A 20,915-nucleotide genomic window follows, 5' to 3' on the forward strand; every position below is an offset into this window, starting at 1 on the left:
CCCTCTGCGATTCGCGTCGAGCCCACAAATCATTAGAAACGAAATTTTTTTATTCACCTCATCTTGTCATAGTAATAAGTCCAAAAATAAATGTCCCTGAAGCTCATAACTTTTGTCATTTCTAAATAATTAAAAGTCGCGTAGACTCTTTGTTCATTCGTTCTACAATTCTCCAAACCTAAGTTGTACATTATGATTTTGAAAGCATAGCAATATTTTTTGAATACGCCTAACGTTATGTAACTGTAGCTACATATTTTATTTACGGTGAATCCTGTAAGATAGCACTGTCGATTCTCCAAGGATGTGGCGCCATCTGCTATCGATTTGGTAGATTACCAACTGCTACGGCTCGACAGTCAAGCCGTTCCGAATCCACAGCTACATTTCGTATAACGGATTTGACAACAATTTGTTTATATCATGGCGTCCACCGGGGGTACGTATGTACTACATATTTCGGTTTTTTACTATAAATTACCAATGCTTGTTGGTAGCCTGCATTATAGAGTTCCAAATCTAAAAATTTGTACTCTTTTTTAATGTAGAAACCACAACCGAAGAGCGGACTGAGCCAGCGCCAGCTCAACCCAGCACTAATGTAGTGTCAGACGCAGCGAACGTAAGAATAACCTTAAATTTACAAACTACCGGTCTTTGTAATTGACTGTGATTGAATTGATTTTAGATTTAAAAATCTTATTTACTTTCTTGCGGCCCAGACGCAGCAGAAAATCAATCGATATTCAAATTCAACGTCAACTCTTAAATAAAAAATAATAGTATAATTGTGGAGCATGCTTTGGCAATATAACTGTCTAGGTTCGACAAAATTAGCTTTTTCTCAGTCTCTGCCCTACTAATTCCTTTGGAATAACAAACAACAACCCGTGTATTATTAAAATTCAATAAATCATGGTCAGTCTGAAAATAAGTTGGACTTTGAGTTTACCTTAATTCCACATAGTTCATTAGTGTTGACAATTTTGCCTAAGCCTTTTTAAATGGTTACACATTTTGTGAATTGCCTACTCAAACATCCCGAATACTCACCTCATTTAACGTATCCATGGTTTTAGAAAATAATATCGATGGAGAAGGAAGCAGACTTGACTGCTGCACCGCAGAAGAAATCTAGAGTAGAGGTCCAGTCGCTGCCGACAAGACAGTACTTGGATCAGACCGTTGTGCCAATATTACTCCAAGCATTATCAAGTCTTGCCAAAGAAAGACCGCCAGATCCTATTAATTTTTTAGCTGCTTATCTATTGAAAAATAAGAGCCAATATGACAACAGTGGGTCACCACCGACTAGTCAATAACAATAGATTCTATATTAACTAAATCAACAATTCAAATAAGGACGTATTGTTTAATAATTATCATTTATTTGGAGGTGTTTTATATGTGTATTACCAGAATTCTTGTATGCTGGGATGATTTTTTAATATGGATTAAATGTTCAATAGTTTGTCAATGTTCAATGAAGTTTGTCAATACCAAAACTAAGCACGTCATTTTTATATTTATAATAATTGTGTCCATTAGAATGAAATCCATGTGCAGATTTAGAGAAAAGAATTTATATTGTTTAAACATGATTTTTACGTATTATAATAATTTCTTTATAAATATCGGCTGATCATATGGATCCAAAATAGGGGGTCCCTGTCGCAAAAATTGGAACAAGTGTCATCTGATGGTGAAAAATATAATGCTAATCCAAGAGTTTCATACTATATCTGAAGTACGCGTTTTATCTTAAATTTTATTCTGTATTACTTCAATATGACAAAATAAAATCTTGATGGACAGTTTTCAACTCCTATTTCATATTTGTAGAACTACCAACAGGGATAAGCGGACCACAATCTGATCTTCGTCATATTACGTAGCTATGCCCATATTGTATTTTATCCCTATACAGTGTGAAGAAAAATAATATCAATACCAGTAATAGTAATGATAATAATAATATTACACCGGATATTTAGCCTGTGTATGTGTGTTTGTACAGTGAGTTGGGATGCAAAGGGGGAAGCCTCATTGCAGGAACGAAATACTGTGGGTTGTTGTCACTTATGCGTCCCCCACTACGCAGCATTATTGCTTGACTCATTGCTCATCCGTGTTGAGTTATCAGCGTAACGATAACAGGCAGTAATCGGCCTTCGACGAGGGCTCAGGTGTGGCCATTCGTTGCGTGTGAATATAACGAAAATAAATCTGATTGTGATCGAGGCTGTGAATGGTTCGTTCGAAAATCCCGCTTCATTATTCATGATGTTAATTCGGTTTCTCGCGGTGGTGTTCAATTATCATACCAATGAGTTGTGCATTCGAACTGTGTAAATTTAGAACCATACGTAAAATAATTAAACATGGTCGAAAATAACCGGCGTTGTTCGACTGCTTGACTGACTATTCGTTGTATTATTATTGAAGAGCTGCAACGGGTGGTTGCAGAACTAGATTAGTGACTGCTATAACTATTTCTGTGGTTATTACTAGCTCGTGTTACTATAATCAACTAGTTGACAACGAGCGGTAGTCCCGTTGCGTAATCTCTATTAAACGTCCAATTTTCTCGCTTCTTCACGCGTCACACGGTTGCGTAGAAGACTGAACAATTCGGTTGATTCTCTATCGTAACACTGGCCTAGAGAAATACATTCCAGGCCTTCGAATAATCGTGAGAATGCCGGATTCAATAGTCTCGGTTGCGGTGGCCATCGGTAACGACCAAACTCTGGTGAAGATGGACCGCAGTCTCCCACTGGATGAGATTATAGCCGATCTCTGCGTGAATCACGGTCTGATAGGAGAGTGCCACAAGTATGCGTTGCAAATAGCACGACCGTCGCCGAAGGCCGAAGACCAGACGATATCGAACCGTTACGTAACACCAGAATTAATATCCCAAGTTCTAGATGGTACAGAATTGCGATTGGTATTCTCGGCCGCAACGACGGTCCGCCTTCTCTTTGAAGTGATCACAGACGAGCGGGGATCCAAGCGTAAAAGCGCCCTGCAAAAGCTCGCCAATGCCTGCGAAGACCCGGAATTCGCGAGGTGTTTCGTCGAGGTCGAAGGGCCGTCGCTGATCGTTGAGAAGCTGAAAGTTGCCGCGGCCGGTGAAATCACCGCCGCATTGGCGTGTCTCAGACTGTCGATGCAGCACGGATACCTGGACCAGCTTTGTCACGTCGGTATCGACAGAGTCGTTGCCGAAATCGCCGGTCCCGGGGAGAGCGAAGCCCTGAGAGAAGCTTTGCTGATCGCCTGCCTGGTCATCGCCAGAAGCGAGCCTGAGCACGGGGAGAGGCTGCGAGCTGCGTTGACGACTACGGAGATTTTGACCTTGGTCAAGGGCAGGTCGCCCGGTGTTCAACTGGCCGTTCTGGGCCTGGTCAATGCGATTCTGCTCTCATCGGAGTCCCCGCGACGCGAAGAAGACTTGAAAGCTTTGGCGGATTCGCAGTGGAGGCAGCTCATCTTCCGTCATGTTCTTGGTTCCGGGCAGCGGAATGCGGGCGACGAGTTGGCTCACCAGCTCCACGTCCTTCAAACGATGCTCCTGAATTCCATTCTTGGACAGAGCCAGGAAACGCTAGTCGAAAACGACGACGAGAACGGGAAAATACCCTCTTTCTGGCGGAGAGTCAGCACCGAGACCATCCTTGAGTCCGTCGAATCAATGCCCAGCACCCCGGAACTCAGCAGGCAGGGTTCCACCATCACTTTGGACGAGGCGACCCAGACCTACATGCCCTCCATGCCGTTGCCTTCGCCGAAACCACCCCCAACCCTCAAGAGATATTTCTCTTACATGTCCGACTCGAGCAACGACACGATCAGCCATCTGACCCCAAACTGTCTCGAATACTTCTCTCAGAAGTATCACGACAGTTTCGTCCTCGCCAAGGAGGAGGCTGAGCTTCTCTCTGACCTGAATCATGTCGCTCAGAACGTCGTAGATGTTCTGTGCACCGTCCTTCGGGTGGGAACGAGTCACGAACGAACTTCGACCAGGTACTGTCCTCTCTTCTTCAGCGCTAGGGACGCCTTCTTCGAGGAACTATTCTGCCACGCTATATGGACTCTGGGAAAGACCGTGAGGGATTTGAGGACCCGAGAGCCCGAAGATCATTTGATTGCACTTCGAGTTCTCCATCGCCAGCTGAAGGACGCCCTGGACGCCAGGCCGACGACTTTGTCCGCATTGGCCGAAAACCTCAAGGAAACATCCGCTGCTCATGTTCAAGAATTGTGGGCCGCTGAGCGGCAGGCCAAGTTTGAAAACCTTCTTCAAAAGCATCCAGCGATTGATGATCTGAGGAATGATATCAGGCCGAAAGCTGCGAGGCTCGTCACCCTTCAGAGATTGAACGCGCTGAAGGCGGGTCACAAGTTCTCAAAACACTTTGATACCCTCAAGGCACAGGTGAGCAGCACTGATTCGGATACCCTTGTTTGTCAGTAGGGTTTCTGACTTCTTGACATACTTTTTTTCTCGGGACTCGAGAATTCTTGACTAGGACTTCCCGTGGATTCTTGGATTTTCGAGAAATTTATAAAATTTTTAAAAAAATCACAAAATTGTTAATTGAATGCGAAATAAATTACGCTAATTTATAATCATAAAAATTTATGTTTTATAGTCCTGTTTACATTTGAATTTTAATTACTTATACATTTTATTGACAAAACTAACTAAATTAAACTTTGATGAGTATCTTCCTATAAAACTTTTAATTTATCTTTTTATTAAGTAAAGTAGGTACTTTGAATATGTATCTTAGCTTCCTTTCTGACTTAAGTAAAAACATTAACTTCGCAGTCTTTCACTTAAACAAATAGTAGATACCTGAAGTATCTTTATAAAAACAATCTTTAAATTAAAGTTATGTACCGTATCTTTCTTCCTATAAATATGTATAACTTTTAATCACAGTGTTCTAATTGAACAAAAATTTCAATTTTTAATAACACAATCAACTGAAAAATCTACTTTGAGTATCTGCTGATAAAATTTTTGACTACACAGTCTTTTAATTAGGTACAAAAAGAAACCATGAGAATCTTCAAAACAGACTAGCTTATTAGTCTTAAAAACGTAGGATGAAGTAAGAAAGCGGAGGACAGGGCACAAGCACAATTAAGGCGCAATTTTTGAATTTCTCGAGACTTATTTCTCGTCTCGAAAAAGATTTCCCGGGAATTCTCGCTTCGTGAAGTCTCGACCAGAAACCCTATATGTCAGAGACGCTGTATCTTCTGCTAACGCGAAAGTGACAGAAAACTATTTATTTTTACCTGATTTTGTAGTTTCAAATCTAAATTTAATTTCATTTCAATTTATATTTCCGAGCAGAAGGCCAAGAATTGGTGGTTCGTTCATCTGTCGGATGACGAACGGGTTCTCATTTACGGAGACTGGGACTCGGAAAGTCAACCGTACTCAAACTTGCACAAGAGGATCAGCGTGGCTTCTGCTACGGGGTTGGCGACTGGCAAGAGATGCCCGCATGCCAAGGGTCGGAAATATCCTACCGATAAGACATTTTTTTCGCTACTGCACGAGGGCGGTTCCCTCGACTTTATCGCTCCTAACAAAGAAATCTATAACTTGTGGACCGACGGGCTCACCGCGCTGCTGGGTAATCTTTCACTTTATCTAACTCTGTTTATTCAACTCCTCGTCAATTTTACAAGAATCAAGAATTACAACAATTACCGACGCACAAGTTTACCAAGTTTCGAAAATCTGCGAGAGCCGGAGATGACGAAATATTATATCTTTCACTTACCCAAAAAATAATCCAGCAAGACGTGTTGGTCGTACTAAAATAAATTTTCTTTTACTACTCGAATAAACTGGCAGATATCTACTGTCTGAAAGAATTTGACATTCGGAGAAAAACCAATCTCTTTTACCGTGCCGATGCAGTTTTGGAATATTAGTCTGCGGCGGATTTATCAGGCGTTTTTTTTTCTGCCCCGCAGAAAAAAGATACCTGGAATTCCCGGGGCACGTCACAGGTTTATATTTGATTTTTTCCTGACGCAGAGACGGATTCCCCTTGTTTCAGGACGGCCCGTGCTGAGCGCCGCGTTTCACGAAGACGTCGACATGATCGTTGACATGGAGGTGAGATTGAGACTTCTGGATCTCGGCGACGCCCCGACGCCTGTACCCATGGATCCACCGCCTCTGCCATCTCCTCCGGCGAACTACGAGTTCTGCGACGAATCCCTGGTGTGAAACCGATCGCGACTGAGGATCGAGAGCTGTGGAAACCGTAAAAGGAAGAACCCCGTGCATGTATACATAGCCATATCCAGGGCCGTGGATCGCTTCCAATAAAGCACATCTCGAGACGTGGTACTCCGAATTGGGTTCAAATTTGCAACGGGTTAGAGAGGGCGGAAGGTGGAATAAGAAGGAAAGAAAGAACAAATCCTTACTCTTGTTCTGCGGCTCGTGGTGTGAAATTGTAGAGGTGCCAGGTGTCGAATAACGCGTGCGAATTTGTATTCAGATGTATGCAGAGCTCGCGAAACTTCTCCCCTCTGCACTTTCGGATAGCACATATATACAATACTACCACATGCACACGGCCGTATTTAATATAAAAGTGTAACTATAACAGGAATATGCTAAATTGGCTAATAATACTGGTGTTCTTGAAGCTTGCATCGCGCGTTCTAGCGGGATTTACTTTGAATTTAAACGTTCCTAAAATATATCTTCATGTTACACGGTAAGAGACTATTTATCAGTCGAGTACCTACAGAAGAGGTCACGGGGTAAAGTGATTCTTCTTGACGCTTTGTACGTTTTAAAATTTATGTCCGTTCGAGGTATCGAGTAAAAGTAAAAACAATGAAACAAATTACAGTGGTAATTTTACTTTGTAACTCCAATCGACGGAATAATGAATTGCCGAGAAATCGTTACGTTTTTTCGTATGAAACGGGAAGCTTCACGTTCTTTCGTGGAAAATTTCGGTTGCTCTGGTTCAGCGGAACAAATCGTGACAGAGGATGATTAAAAAATGTCCGGTTCATCGACAGATTCGAATCACCTGCTAGTCACTGCAGTGTTTTTCGCGCCACCGAGTTGAATGGCAAATTGGTTCGATTAGCTGGGCGTATAGCAGTGATTTTAATTGAAGGAACAGTTCAATTGCAAGTAATTAAGCGTAATCGAACTGAATGTTTCAGGGATCGGATCGTTAATCTTGATCGGACGTAGGAATGTAGAATGCGTGGGTTGGTTTCATATGCGTACAATACGGACGAAATCTGCGCCACACTGCGTCAGTCGAGGAGTTTAAATACGAACGGCTGGACAAAAAAATGCAGCGACATGCAAACTTGATCGATTTATTTCGGGGGTTGGTAGAATATGAAATTTCATTGTCCGTCGGATGAGAGAATTTTTTTCTTTCACACATAAATAATACAATATTTTCTCCCCATTGCGATAGCGTTTATTTTTATCGCTTCCAGGCTCCGTCACTGTAGCAGTGGTTTGCTTTCCATTTCCCTCCCGCTCGAAAATTTCCATTCAAAACGACGGATAATAACGAAAGCAATTGTCATTGTCTGAAACGGAGGCGGCTGAAACTCAGTCCCTCCTTTTCCTCGTCTCCTCGCCGTTATTCAACATGATCGTTTAAGATTATTGCGTACCCTGCTGCACAGAGTGCGCCCTTCAATTTGAGCGGTTTCTCGAACAATAATTGGAATCTATGAAATAAACCTTCCCTTCCGTTCTTATCTTCACCTTTTATTCTCCACCCCCTGATTCGCCCTCGGCAAGGCTCGGGTTTCGGATTTTCCTCGAAAAGCACTTTGCGCGCGTGGCGGAGATCCTGCAAAGTCTGGGAAGGCCGCTGCTTACGTGAAATAACCCTAATTTACCTGGACTTATCCTTGCGAAGATCTTCTTGTCTCCAATTGCTTGTTATTGTCTAATATCTCAACCATCACGCAGACATACGAAAACACAAAAAAGTAATAAGAAGAAACCTCATTATATAATACACACAATTTGGTTTGTTGATATTCGGGGTTTCATTTTGGTTTACGAAGTTATTTATCGAAGGTAAGATAATCGTTCCAAGATGAGATTCTTTCGAAATTCCCCTAAAATATTATAGTTGCAATATGTAAAAACAATCATGATAATAATACCGATTAAATTTTGGGTTGTATACTGTAATGGAGTTTAACAACTGAGCTTGAGCATCGATCAGGTGCTTAAGTGGTACGCGGGATTCGTTGTTTCATATTGTTTGAACAACCCAGAGGCGTGATTTTGCTCGAGCGTCAAAGGTCAAAGAGGAGCTCAGGATTTTCACCCCTCCGGCAATTTTTGTCCTTTATAAGTACAGCGAAACAAGTCCTGGTTAAAACCGAACCCTCTAACTGCTGTATTTACGTTTACTGCTCAGGCTTTCCCGGAAACACGTAATTCCGAATGATTATCGAACCTGTGGGGTGTTTTTTCATTATTGGTATCAGATTGTATAAGGCTGAAATTCGCGGTGTGAAATTGTCCGTGGTCATTTTGCTAATGGAACAGGTACATTTGCGGTGAAATATTTCGCAGATGCCGATTTGAGAATCGACTCGCGAAATCGAGCGTTAAAACGGGCGCCGGGTTCGGTTGTACAGAAGACATCGCGAACGGCCCCCTCTGCTTTTTGCAAGAGAAAGCAGAGTGTGCGTAATAAAATTGAAAAAGTTTCGCATCAATTTTCCCCACTTCAGATCCCGCCTATAGCACGGTGTCTGCAAAGATGTAAATTGCTATCCGAGCACTACCCTCTGCAGCCTTTCTGCGCGATTGACAATGAACACCGAGAGTTCAGACAGGTAATTACGTCACGCGACTTGGGGAGAAAAAAATCTTCTCCCTCGGAGCATGCGGTTATTGGTTCTAAGTCGATATTTGACTTTCAGCGATGAAGACACGCCACGCACTTTTTTTTTTGGTTGTTCAAGAAATGGAGTGGCTTGAGGAAACTTTAGGGAAACCGTTTCTGAAAGGTATAACGGATGCTTTTCCAATTCAATATATATATCACGTATTCAAAAGTCGAGAGAGTGGCGCTAAACCGAATTTCGAAAATCAGCCAACACTAGCTTCACGTTTTCAAATTTGTAGCAAAATGCTACAAACTACGTGACTCTGCTTTGAAGTCGACACTTCCAAATGCTACGGGTAAACTTGAGTTGACATGTTAATTACAACGCGTTATCACGATGCTTTGAGTCATCAAGGGGAAAATGTTTGCTTAGCTACGAAAGCTCCAAAACTACTTCCGCCTCGTAGCAAGGCTGCCACCTCGAGCTGCGTCACTGCATTTTGTTGACGCTGCATGTAAGAAAATTTCCTGCGAAACGGTGCGAGATTCGATAATTTTCATTTCGAAAAACCTTTTGTCATATATAGGCATAATCGGGTAAATATGGTATGGTAAAACTCCTAATTCAACGCTGAGTATAAATTTATGTTTTCCACGCTTAAAAGCTTGCTAGAGCTCTCCAAATTCAGCAAATAGATTCATTGAATTCTTGACATCTGAACGAAAAAAAACTTGCCCTATTTTACGCAACTGGTGCTACATATCGCGGAATTAATCTTCCAACATTACGTATCCAGCTGCTGGCAGCTTCCAGGGCTGGAAAATGTGGGTTCAGGTCGCGGGGGTGGATAGGCGGCAAGTTTCGCAGTAGTAGCGGCATAGTTTCCAAGCGAGACAAAGCGTCGAGGATAACGGTCCAGGAGACAGAGCGCGGGACGTCCTTTCGGACCTCGGAGGTCTTCGAGGAGCACGTCAGCCTCGCAGGCCCAACATTTCAGGTCGGCGCGGCGAGATTGGGGCAATTCTGCGGCGGACTACTAGCGTTCATTTTAGCCCCTCGCCTATACGCGCCGGGCTCAGAGCGGAATCCCTTGGTCGTTCACGAGATCGCACCCTCCGTTCAATTAACGGGACGCGGTGCGACCTCCACCCTTCATCCCTCTGTCCTCTTTCCGTCCCTCGGGTGACGTAGTCACTCCCACACGCGCGGGTATGTCTCATACAAGTGTTGTATGAATTTTATTACAGGTACTTGCACTTCGTAGCTGCACGTTAAACACCCTTGCGAGCTTGTATGGGAGACCAATTTTTTAAACATTTTTCTACCGACGCCCCCGAGACGTGCGTTGCCCCACGTTTACGTATATCTATGTATGTGCGAATCCCGTACATTATCTGCCCTCGGGTACTTTTCGATTACGCTTTACTTTCATCGTAAGCCGATTACCTTCAGGAGCATCGTTTTCTCCCCCTTTATAACTCCCCGCAGCTTTCCTTTGCTCGCTCGTTATTCATCACGGTCACGGCAGAGTCTGAATTCCCATTATTTTTATAGGCACGATCGTAAAACGGAGCGTTTGTTGTACCTACTATTTGTCATCGCAAGAAATGTCATCCTGAGAAAAAAAAATAAAATATTCCACTTTGAAACACGTTTCATTACTTGCACGACCCGCTTCGAAAATTTTTCAACACGCGTCCGCGTGTGTTTGTAAAAAAGTGTTGTAACCTGAATTTCGGAAAAACGGCTCCATCGATTTCCCTAATAAATGGGTGAAAAAATGTCCCATTTGAGTCAGTTTGATTCGGCGAACGAAAAAAGACAAAGAAAGAAAGACGTCACCCCAAGATCGAGTAGTTAATCGAAGGTATTCACGGGATGCCGGATAGTTTGGCGTGACCTGCAATTGTGCCAAGTGTACGGTAGCGAAACTTCCGCGGAGACTAATCTGCGCAAGAACGAATTGGCCCCGGTGGCTAGAGGGCCAAGAGTTTCTATGAATGTCTAACGAGGAGTTATCTCGCGCCATTTAATCTAATCATCGTATCAAAGTTCTAGCCTACTACACGGAGCTTTATCTCGACTGGGTTGCCGGGCGAGGGCGAGATTCTGGGTAGAATATGGTATAAGGCGGGTATTATTAACGAACAGCGACCCGCGCCGTGAGAACTAATTCTTTTTTTTTAAATCTACTTTTTTTTTTCATCTCTCTTTAATGCCGTTCATTTCCTTCTTTTTCCGCAGCTATCTTCCACTCCTCTTTCAAGTGTTTAACAAACTTGAGACCGCGACCTCGCGGTCTTATCGGTATTACCGCTAATTTTAATGGCTTGAAAAGTTTCTTAAAACTCTTACGCGGGAAATTACGTGCTTGCGGACCTCAAAACGTATACGCATTATTATATTTCAGTGAGCGCCAAAGGTGTAAATGAACATGTATATGTAGTATGTATACAATATATTGTACCATGTCACGAAGCAAACACGCTGCTGTAGTTTCTCCGGGTTCCGCGAAACCAAGGCTTTAGACGCCACTTGGCTCGGAGACGATCTTAAGTTTAAGTTAGAGCAAAAGCTCTCGGCGTTTCATTTCAGTGAAATTAATTTTCGGCGCCACCTTAAACTGCTTGTGTACCATCGTCACCGTCTACACGCTGCCGGATGTTCGTGTGAATACATCCGTGTGCGTATTATACGCATATTGGGGGGAGGGATCTACTTGGTCATATTTAATCGTGGATAATTTTGAGTAAACGAAAATGAAAACGTCTCTACAGGTACGTACATCAAGTCAAAGAGAATCCAGACATCAGGTAATTGTTTACGTTCTTGACAAACGTAAATAGAAAGAAAAAAAAAACTGTTAAGCCTAATTCACCACTGTGTAAGAAGTACCAAAATGGCGGTCCGTTTTTGCGTGACAATGCGTAAATTTTTATATTCCACGAGGCCATAACGCCCTTCGCGTATCAGATTTACAGACTTCCGCCTCCGTGCTTTACGGATCTCGGGCACGTTTAATACCCAACGAATCGCGTATGGGAAATAAATTTATTCCGTGCCAATTTCCCGCTGCACTTTCACATGCCTCGGCGGTTTCCACTTAGCGGCGTTACGTTTTTCCGCGAATTCTCATAAAGGGGTGGGAATGGTGTAAGGTGTAAGAAGAGTGGAGGGAGGGAAGCGGGATGACGAAACCGGAGGATGAGGGGCGAGATCCGGGAAGTCGCTTGCAGCAGATGCGCGCTCCTTCATTCAATTATGCTAAATCTCAGGACTAGCCTCGCGAGATATGCCATATTTTATTATCATGTCTATTTCCAGTCCCGTGGGTAAAATGCATATATAATATATATATATGCATATATAATATATATATATGCATATATAATATATATATATGCATATATATATGCATATATATATATATATATATATATATATATATATATATATATATATATATATATATATATATATATATACTAGGGTGTTGCGAAAAAATATAATTTACGATTTTCCACATTGGCAACCCCTAAAAAGTTTGTTTAGGTTAAATGAAAGATTTTGCGAAAAGATGAGCATTCTACGTTATGTGGAAGATCGCGCTCATTTGATATTTGATTTATTGTTACATATTACTTTGGATTTTTATAGAAATATTTCTCTTTTTATAGAAATATTTCTCTCCTGATATTTATATTCAACCCCAAGATCACGATCCATAATATAACGATATACCAACCGGGAATCTCATTCTCTTAAATTAAAAGATCATATTAAATTAAAACTATTTTATGAGATTGTATTAATAATGAAAAAGTCGTCAGATTCACTTCTTAAACATCAACTGGAGACTTAATATTGCAAGTGGGGATCTTCTTTGTGACGTAAATTGATATTGTGTTTGATGTAAGCAGGAGAAAAAAAATGTACAAAAGTGAAAAATCAACTGAGCACAATCTTTCACATAACGCAGAACGCTCATTTTTTGACAGAACCTTTCTTTCAACGTAAATAAACTTTTTAGGGGTGCAATAGTGGAAAACGCAAATTATTTTTTTCGGAAACACCCTAATATATGTACATAGGTATCGTCCGTAATCTATATCACACGGAACAAAATGTCGAAGAAGTGCGTCATGCTCCATTTTTGTACATTTGGTCGATTATGCGTTACCTCACTGCGTAGAAAATCAATTTCCTCTTCTCTTTGTTCACTTTGCTCGATTCCGGAAATCCGTAAATTTTAATGTCGCACCTGAAATATACCAATGGGCCGCACTTGCAAGTCTCGCGAATATTTATCAAATCGTTGGCAATACTTCTTTCTACAACAGGTTCGTGTATCGCACTGAGGCATATGCGATAGTATAGAAATAGTACAATTTTACATAAATTTAGATTAAATTCATATATTACAGTAATCATGATGAGAATTAGCAATTCCTTAACTGCGCGAAAATATTTTCTTTAAATTACGTCGCGTGGTTAATTAAAGTATATAAGGTACCTACTCGAAATCTTTTCCTGGATCAACATTCATTCGCTGGCAATGGTACGCAGAGAAAATTCTCCGCGAATAAATTTATTCACGTGCCTGTCAAGAAAACTGTATGTTTAACGAATGTACATAAATAACAATTGTCATGCTATTTCTCTGCATTGAAAGCGTGTAGATAAATACGATAAAAAATACACATAATGAAAGTAGGTAAATAAGTAAACGCAAAAATTGTTGGTCATGATTGGAAAAACACATTAGCGTCATATTCTCGTGTATCGTATCAGCCTATACGTCATACAACAACAATAAATATTACTTATAATTTAACGACAAATAAACTGTGCACATGTATCCACCCACCTCCCCGGAGTGTGATTACAGTTATTAGTTACAAATGGATATTAAATGTGACAAAGCTGTTGATTCACATTCGACTGTATCCTATATTTTAAACACACGATCTACGCAACGCGTTACAATGGATCAAAATTATTCAGCAAACATTGCATAATGACTAATGAAAGAAAAATACATAAAGGAAATAAAGTCAGCGGGTCGGAGTCGCTTCATTCATAATTGAATCCCAAATACATCGGGTGTACCCAAATTATCCTGTATACAGAGCGTAACGGGGAAGTAAAGGGAAAACGGGTTATGACCGCGTAACGCGTTGTCCTTCTATACATATATGTATATGTGATCGGGGTAAGGGAGAAAAAGAGAGAGAAGCTCATGGCCAGTGATCCCGTTGTTCGTTTGGAGCCGTTGTTAGAAGTAGTTGATAAATAGTGCAAGATTATTTTTCAGGTATCCTTAACCCCTCGACAAAGTGTAAAGCGTAAAATTTTTAAAAGTTTATCAACCCCCAGCGTCACGTTTACTCGCGTACAAACTTAGTGAAGAGATTTAGTAAGTAGAGCTTAGTACCTAGATATCTGATACGGGTAAGTGGAAAATCTATTTTTATTTTGTACGAATGAAATAAATTGAAATTAACTCATTGTTGAGAAACAATTGCTTTATCACCGGATGAAATGTTCAATTTGCTGACACAAAACGTGTTGTGCAATTTTTGTTCCAATCCTTCGTGTCTTATTCTTTTTTTTATCTTTCTTTTTTCCCCATCACTGGCTACCTGTAGTTGGCGACACGTTCGGATTCACACGATCCCGGGTGGTAATCGAGTCTCGCGGATTTCCCTGGGAAAAACCTCATATACCTATATACGATACGATCTACGACACGTTTCCCGGAAATTCAAGGCAACGATCGCATCGCCTCTCCCTCTTTTACTCCTCGCCCGGTCGCACGTCTCACCAACATAACATATACACGTAATACTATAAACAGCCGATAATGCTAAAAGCATGTCAAACCGAGGGCTCAGGGGCGTATCTGCGCGGGGCCCCGGGCCCCGGGGGTTCCCCAAAACCCCGAACGCTCAGCTGGAGTCGGCTTACACCAGGCTCTGGGCGATCGGAAGGCATCGCGGTAATGGCGATTCCATGTCCGTCCAGATTCCCTCTTTTGCCATCTGTTGCCCCGATGCATTCGCAAGGACGCACCCTCACCTGGGGACGCGTGCAGACCAGTCCATCCTCGACCTCAACCCCGGCTAACGATTCCTGTTCCTCACCTCTTCGCTCCTTCGTCACTTTTCCAGTTATTGCTTTCCCAGCATTTTTACCGACCGTTTTGACAGTGGTCAGTTCCAGAATTCGGGGTATCTATGATAGTAAAGAAATAAGCGTTCAAAGCCAGAATACGCATGCATCACTTCCGATCCAAGTGTGAAAAAATTTTCTGATACTGGTCCCGCGAACTGTCGAATGTCGGGTTGGCTTAAATTATTAACGAGTTGAAGCGATGAAATTTTCCCGTGCCGATCGGAACTTCAAATCGCGTCAAATTTGGGAATGTTGGCGGGTGCAGAGACAAATTGTATCAGGCAGTCTACGGGTAGGGAAATTCCACACTGTTTATTTATAGGTGTCTCATTATGCGTGTATTGCGAGTTGTACAAGCAGCGACGTTTGTCCTATATCTAATCAATTACCAAGTGATCTCGAGAGTTAACAGCGATGTTTGCCGTTACCCCGCACGTATCTCATTAATTAACGGAAATTCCTATTAGAACTCCGTATCGCAAGGGCTCCGAGAATTCGTTAGACCAAGTTCAAAAGCTACCTTTGACGACAAGTCGACAGAAACAAACGCGGTCTCTCTGAACCCTATCCTCTACGTATCTCTTCCTTAACTCACTAGCTCACGTGTTCCTAGCTCGGTTTTATAGCTTAGAAATACTCAGAGAATATTTACGTTTTCAAAGTTAGAATCGAGTTCAATACCCCCTCACGATTTATACTCACAAGATTATGATATTAGCCGCGAAAAGAGCCCTCCGCGATTTTGAGGACATCGTGTACGACTTGAAGCTGTTTCTGAATTCGCAATTCTTGAACGAGCTTCGGCACGTATCGTCACACGTCCTTTATCCTTACAAGCAAGATTGCAAGATGCTTTTCGCGAAATTTAATTCTGCGCTGTACGAGGTACAACGAATTTAACGGAACTGTTGAAACCACTCAGCGACTCCGGCAAACGTAACAGCTCGGGAAAGGAAATCGATTTCACGGGGGTTTAGGGTAACGCGATGCAAAATTTGCTATCAAAAATCGTCGGACAAAAAGCAAGCCCGTGGTATCCAGACCGTGGCGCGGTGACAACTGCGACCCTCTTTAAATTAATCTCTGTTCCGCAAAAAAAGGCCCACGACTTGGGCGGCGATAGATCAAAACGCTGGCTCCTAATAGGTATCTTTTCCCCATTCTCCCGCACCGACCTCACAGCCGCACCCGGGAACACCGCAGATTTTCATTTCAGATCTGGCTCGTCCGCGCTGGGGAAGAAGTTGCTCGCCTCGTCCGTTGATTTCAATCTGTTTGATGGCCTTGTTCTCTACATTCGCGAAGTTAGCGAGTCGCGGCTCGACATGTCCTATCGCTCCCCGACATCGCGGGGCACATCCCAATGCCTCTATTGCGAGTCATTTTCGGACTTCCCATCCACCACTATTCTCCAATAGAGCAATCAGACAGGCTGCTATCTGGAGGAATGAGATCCATCCGTCCTCCTCTCTTCCGTTTGACTTTTCCTTATTTTCGGGAAAACGAAGGAATTCTCCGCGAAAGCTCGGATTTGTTTTCTACCTAATCGCAGACGTCGGTCGCCTCTTACCCGCTATTTCGGCAAGTAAAAACAGACCCAGCAGCTTTTGATACTACTTTCATATTTTTCTTATCTCCTCTTTTCTGTTTTCCCCAAAATATAATCACGGGCAAATACTCAGTGAAAAGCTCTACTGCCAGTCGAGTATCTTTATGCTACAAGCCCAATTTCAGAGTTGTCTGAACGAATGTAGTCCAACCGCGATTGCGTCATCTTGGATCGTACAAGGAGCGTGTACTCTGATTGCCTGTTCAAATTGAAGAGTCTTTGGCCCCACGGGACGTTGGTTCTCAAATCTTCCTACCTGTGACAGACCAATCAGCTTTGGCCCTCGAGTCTCGTGATTCCTGAGAGGCCATATTGTGCGAGAGGTCTTTAGACGGCAGTCGATTATTACAGCAGACGAATCACACATTCAGTCACAAGGTATTTCGAACTACGCTTTTTGCAGGATCTTCTACGTGCTTACAAATGTTTTTGTTCGCAAGCACTAAGCTCATAGCCTGAGGAGCAGCTTCTCGTCTGAGTAATCTTAATCAGCATCTCTCACCTGTATATACGAGCAGCAAGGCAGAGAATCGCTTTGACTTAGAGGCACCGTAAGGCTCAACGCTTGTATACTGTTCAACCAGGCGAACGTCAATATCCATTGCCAACTGTTTCTACGCCGTTGAGTATATTATATGTATACACACACACACAACATACACGAGAAAATTGACTCCCTGAATCATCAGTTTGGGCTCAGTTTTGATAGAAGTATCACGACTGTCGTTTCATTCTTGGAGATGATGTTTTTCCGATTTCGAGGAACCTTTTGTCTTTCATTACCGTCAACTTTCTTGCCTCGATCCGCGCGCAATTCCGAAATTAAAAATCTACCCGAGGATGAATTTATATACGTGGTCAAATAAAAGCACCGCACCAAGTTAATTTATATTTGTTGGATTCCTTAAACGCGGCCGTGTCAGCTTCTCTGGGGACGGAGTTTGATGGCGCGCTTAATCCCAAGGTGTAGGAGGTAGGAGCCGAGGAATTAAAGCAAACGTTGATTTGTGGCCGTGCGGTTGCTAGTCGCGGCATTATTTATAATTTGCGGGTATTAAACGAGGCTTCCGAGTCCTTCCCGTCTCTCCTGCTCTCCACCTCGTTTCGTCCCGTCTTCGCAACGACAATTTACCGTAAATTATGGCTTTGGAATACTCGAACAGAATAGCGGCAGTGACAATTCATCCCGACCGCAGCTGAACGCAACGCGCCGTTTCGGTCCCCTCGTTATCATTGAAATATATCAGCTATATCTATTTCGCGCGTGATTTTCTCTCGTGTAAGATATTTCACCGACATCACGGTACAAGGTTCGTTGGGTCGGGTCGACTAGTTGAAACCCTATAAAATAAAAAATAAAAAAAATCTTCGCACCTTAACAGAGTGTAAAAAATTTCGGCCAAATAATAGAAGTCTCCATATTCTTTGTACCGCGCATGCGGCATCAGCATGCAAATGAAATACATACCGACGTTCGAGCAAACTCTGTTTGCCATATCGTATCGGGATACTGGAACGACTATGGTAATGGAAAGAGCGACGTTGTAACCATGCCAGAAGTGTATTGAATATATTAGGCAGAATCTCGATTGCACGTTTTCCAATTCTTCTCGCTTTCCCCTTATCGCAGCTTATATTCGCGACGAAATAGGAAAGCGTAAAACGGGCTGTCTGCGCACCCCTGCAAGCGCTTGATCCTAATTACTACAATTGCCGAAAGTTCCAGGCTAATTGTAACCCCCTTAGCCCCGAGTCTAATTGTAATCTTGTTCGATAATGAGGTCTTCTCGTTTCGCGAGGTGGGGCGGGAGCCCGGAAATATTCAAATTCCACCCGCCGTAGGCCGCCTCCTCGGGCCGGAAGTCCCGGAAGTGTGCCCTGGAGGGCTGATGGTGGGAAATAAATAAGCAGCTCCACCGCCGGCTGCCTATTATTATTTAATATCCACCCACCGATATTTCTGACCGTCCCGCGGAGCTGAACTCGCGGAAAAGGAGAAGGACTCTTGGAGGAGGTTACGAGCTCTCGGCTCGTGTAGCTCTCATGAAAATATTAGTCTGGCCGGGTGAGTTATGCCCCCGTAAGGTATTATTCCCAGTAAAGGATGGGCATACCGTACACCGCTATCTGATTCTGTTATCTCGCGAAGCCGTATGCTATCCTTGGCTCTGCCGCGAAATAATAGGGTAGGTATCTAGGAGAGCCAGTTCGCTTATCCTACATCTTTTTTATTGACGTTACCCGAGGAATTTTTGAGGCCAGGCCGCGTTCCCGTTCGAACCGCGTACAGTTTATGCTCCGGCGTGCGTGTGTGTGTGTGAGTGTCTCTGCGTATCTAGACGAGACTTCCTCCTTCGCGTTGCGGAGGTTGTTTTAACCGAATGGCCACTTCCTATAAATTATGCATTTATGCTCTTTGATCCATAAATATGAACCGTCGGGACGGTGAAATTCAAATTCCGGAACCTGGGTATCAGAATCGACTCTAGTGCCCGAAGGAGGAGGCCCCTTATCGGCTCGGGCACCGTCGCTTCCATCTTTCAAAACTCACCCTCGCTACTCCCTTGTTAAGGTAATACGCCGAACGCCGGGCCACGATGGGTATCGCCATACGTATAACCTGCCCTCCGTACACGCCGCCAAACGAGGCTACTTCGGCACCTCTATTTCTTCAAACGCTTCGAAGGATAATAATCTTCGTTCGAAGGTGTTCATCATTGGAGTCCGAGTGGTATAATTTCGTAGTCAAGTAGTTCAGGTTTCATCCTGACCTGCAGCTTGGTTCTTGAAACAAACTTAATGGATTATACGCCCAGTCGAGACGAGAGAAAGAAAAACGGTAAGTAACGATAAATCACCATAAAAAGGTGCGAAACCAGACAGCGTCTTACGATACCCTCAATCTTCGCTGATTACCTTTTAAGACAGTTAGGAGTACGTGCAGGGCTAGACTGTTATTCCCCCGATTCTGTCACGATTTATAATACTGTAGTCTCGTATTTTGGGACTTGACTTAATTCGAAATAGCTTACCGATATTCTGGTTTGGCTTTCGCAGACAGACAGGTAGTATAGGTATGCCTGCAATGGGGATGGAGCATGTGACGCGACGCCGAGGCACTTTACGAAACGGATAATTACCTGCACCGAGTGAACGTAGATCACAGTGCGGATCCACAACTTGCCTATTGATACATCCTCGGCACTGTTTTCCATTGGCACAGTAGCTCGCAGCTCTGTCCGTGCCGCACAGATTGTAGATTTTAGACGGTATATTGCAGCAGTTTGCGAATCGTACACACTGTAGATCCACTCAACGCCGTATACATGTAGTCTAGGCTAGTCGTCCCCGCAGTGCATTACCCAACTTGGTAAATATTTGCAGTGGTTTGTATCAGAGCTAGCACTAGACGAGGCTAACGTTTCTCGAGGAAATTAGCAACGGCGTTTTCCCAAGCCGTTGATCCCTCATCCTTCATCCCTTTCGTCTCCTCTCCTCTCCTCTCCTACTCGGCTCACGATCGGTCCGCCTCACCATCCGTACAACTTTTCGTGTATCCAGGATATTTCCTCCCGACTTTTATACGTCTTATACACATAAACATCGATACTCGATATTTGTTTGGTGTTTTCCTCAGCTGCAGGGGGGTACGATCGGATTGGTCGTTGGCGCGTAACGGATATTCTTTCGAGCGACAAATCTCAAGTTTCTAGACACCCGCGAGTTTGCTCGGAGTTAAAGGCCATCGATTACAAACCGCACGCAGAGCTTGACATCGTCTGATAAATGTTTTCCTTTACCATTACCATCGACGTAGAAAACAGAGCTGCTAAAGACACCTGCACGGAGCTTTGGTCTCGTACTCGGTAAGGTGTGTGAGAGAGAGAGAGAGAGGGAGAGATTGAGAGAGTGGTCAGGTCAGTCGGAAACCAGCTCATAAACAGTTCCGCAATAACACAAAATTCCATTTAACTTTAGCAGTTGGGAAATTGAAGATACTTACGCGATTCACCGCATCATAAATCAATAGCGAATTGGAATTCTCCACCCAATAAATCACCATTGTATAAACCAACTTGCGCCCCGCATCTTCTCCGGGGGCTAAATCTACCAACACGCCAACTTTCCACGTGCCCCGATACATACACAGTTAATGCCTTGCTCCAGAAACCGTGCAACCTGTTCCACACCGTCGGACCGTTTGCGCGTGTCACGAATCGAGTTATCGGTACCAAAAGCCAGCGCATAGAAC

The 20,915-nt window shown here is 43.2% G+C and overlaps 2 protein-coding genes across 2 annotated transcripts; both read left to right on the forward strand.

The window, feature by feature from the left end:
• Window positions 1–349: 349 nt before the first annotated feature.
• LOC124177846 (protein dpy-30 homolog) lies at window positions 350–1,817 on the forward strand. Its single transcript, XM_046560713.1, has 3 exons — window positions 350–439; window positions 549–622; window positions 1,080–1,817. The coding sequence occupies exons 1-3, from the start codon at window positions 424–426 to the stop codon at window positions 1,320–1,322; spliced, it is 333 nt and encodes a 110-aa protein (XP_046416669.1). The 5' UTR covers window positions 350–423; the 3' UTR covers window positions 1,323–1,817.
• A 346-nt stretch (window positions 1,818–2,163) lies between these two features.
• Window positions 2,164–6,896, forward strand: LOC124177845 (engulfment and cell motility protein 1-like). Its single transcript, XM_046560712.1, has 3 exons — window positions 2,164–4,444; window positions 5,375–5,660; window positions 6,093–6,896. The coding sequence occupies exons 1-3, from the start codon at window positions 2,699–2,701 to the stop codon at window positions 6,263–6,265; spliced, it is 2,205 nt and encodes a 734-aa protein (XP_046416668.1). The 5' UTR covers window positions 2,164–2,698; the 3' UTR covers window positions 6,266–6,896.
• Window positions 6,897–20,915: the final 14,019 nt, after the last annotated feature.

The sequence above is a fragment of the Neodiprion fabricii genome, chromosome 3, assembly GCF_021155785.1.
Source record: "Neodiprion fabricii isolate iyNeoFabr1 chromosome 3, iyNeoFabr1.1, whole genome shotgun sequence".
Lineage (NCBI taxonomy): Eukaryota > Metazoa > Arthropoda > Insecta > Hymenoptera > Diprionidae > Neodiprion > Neodiprion fabricii.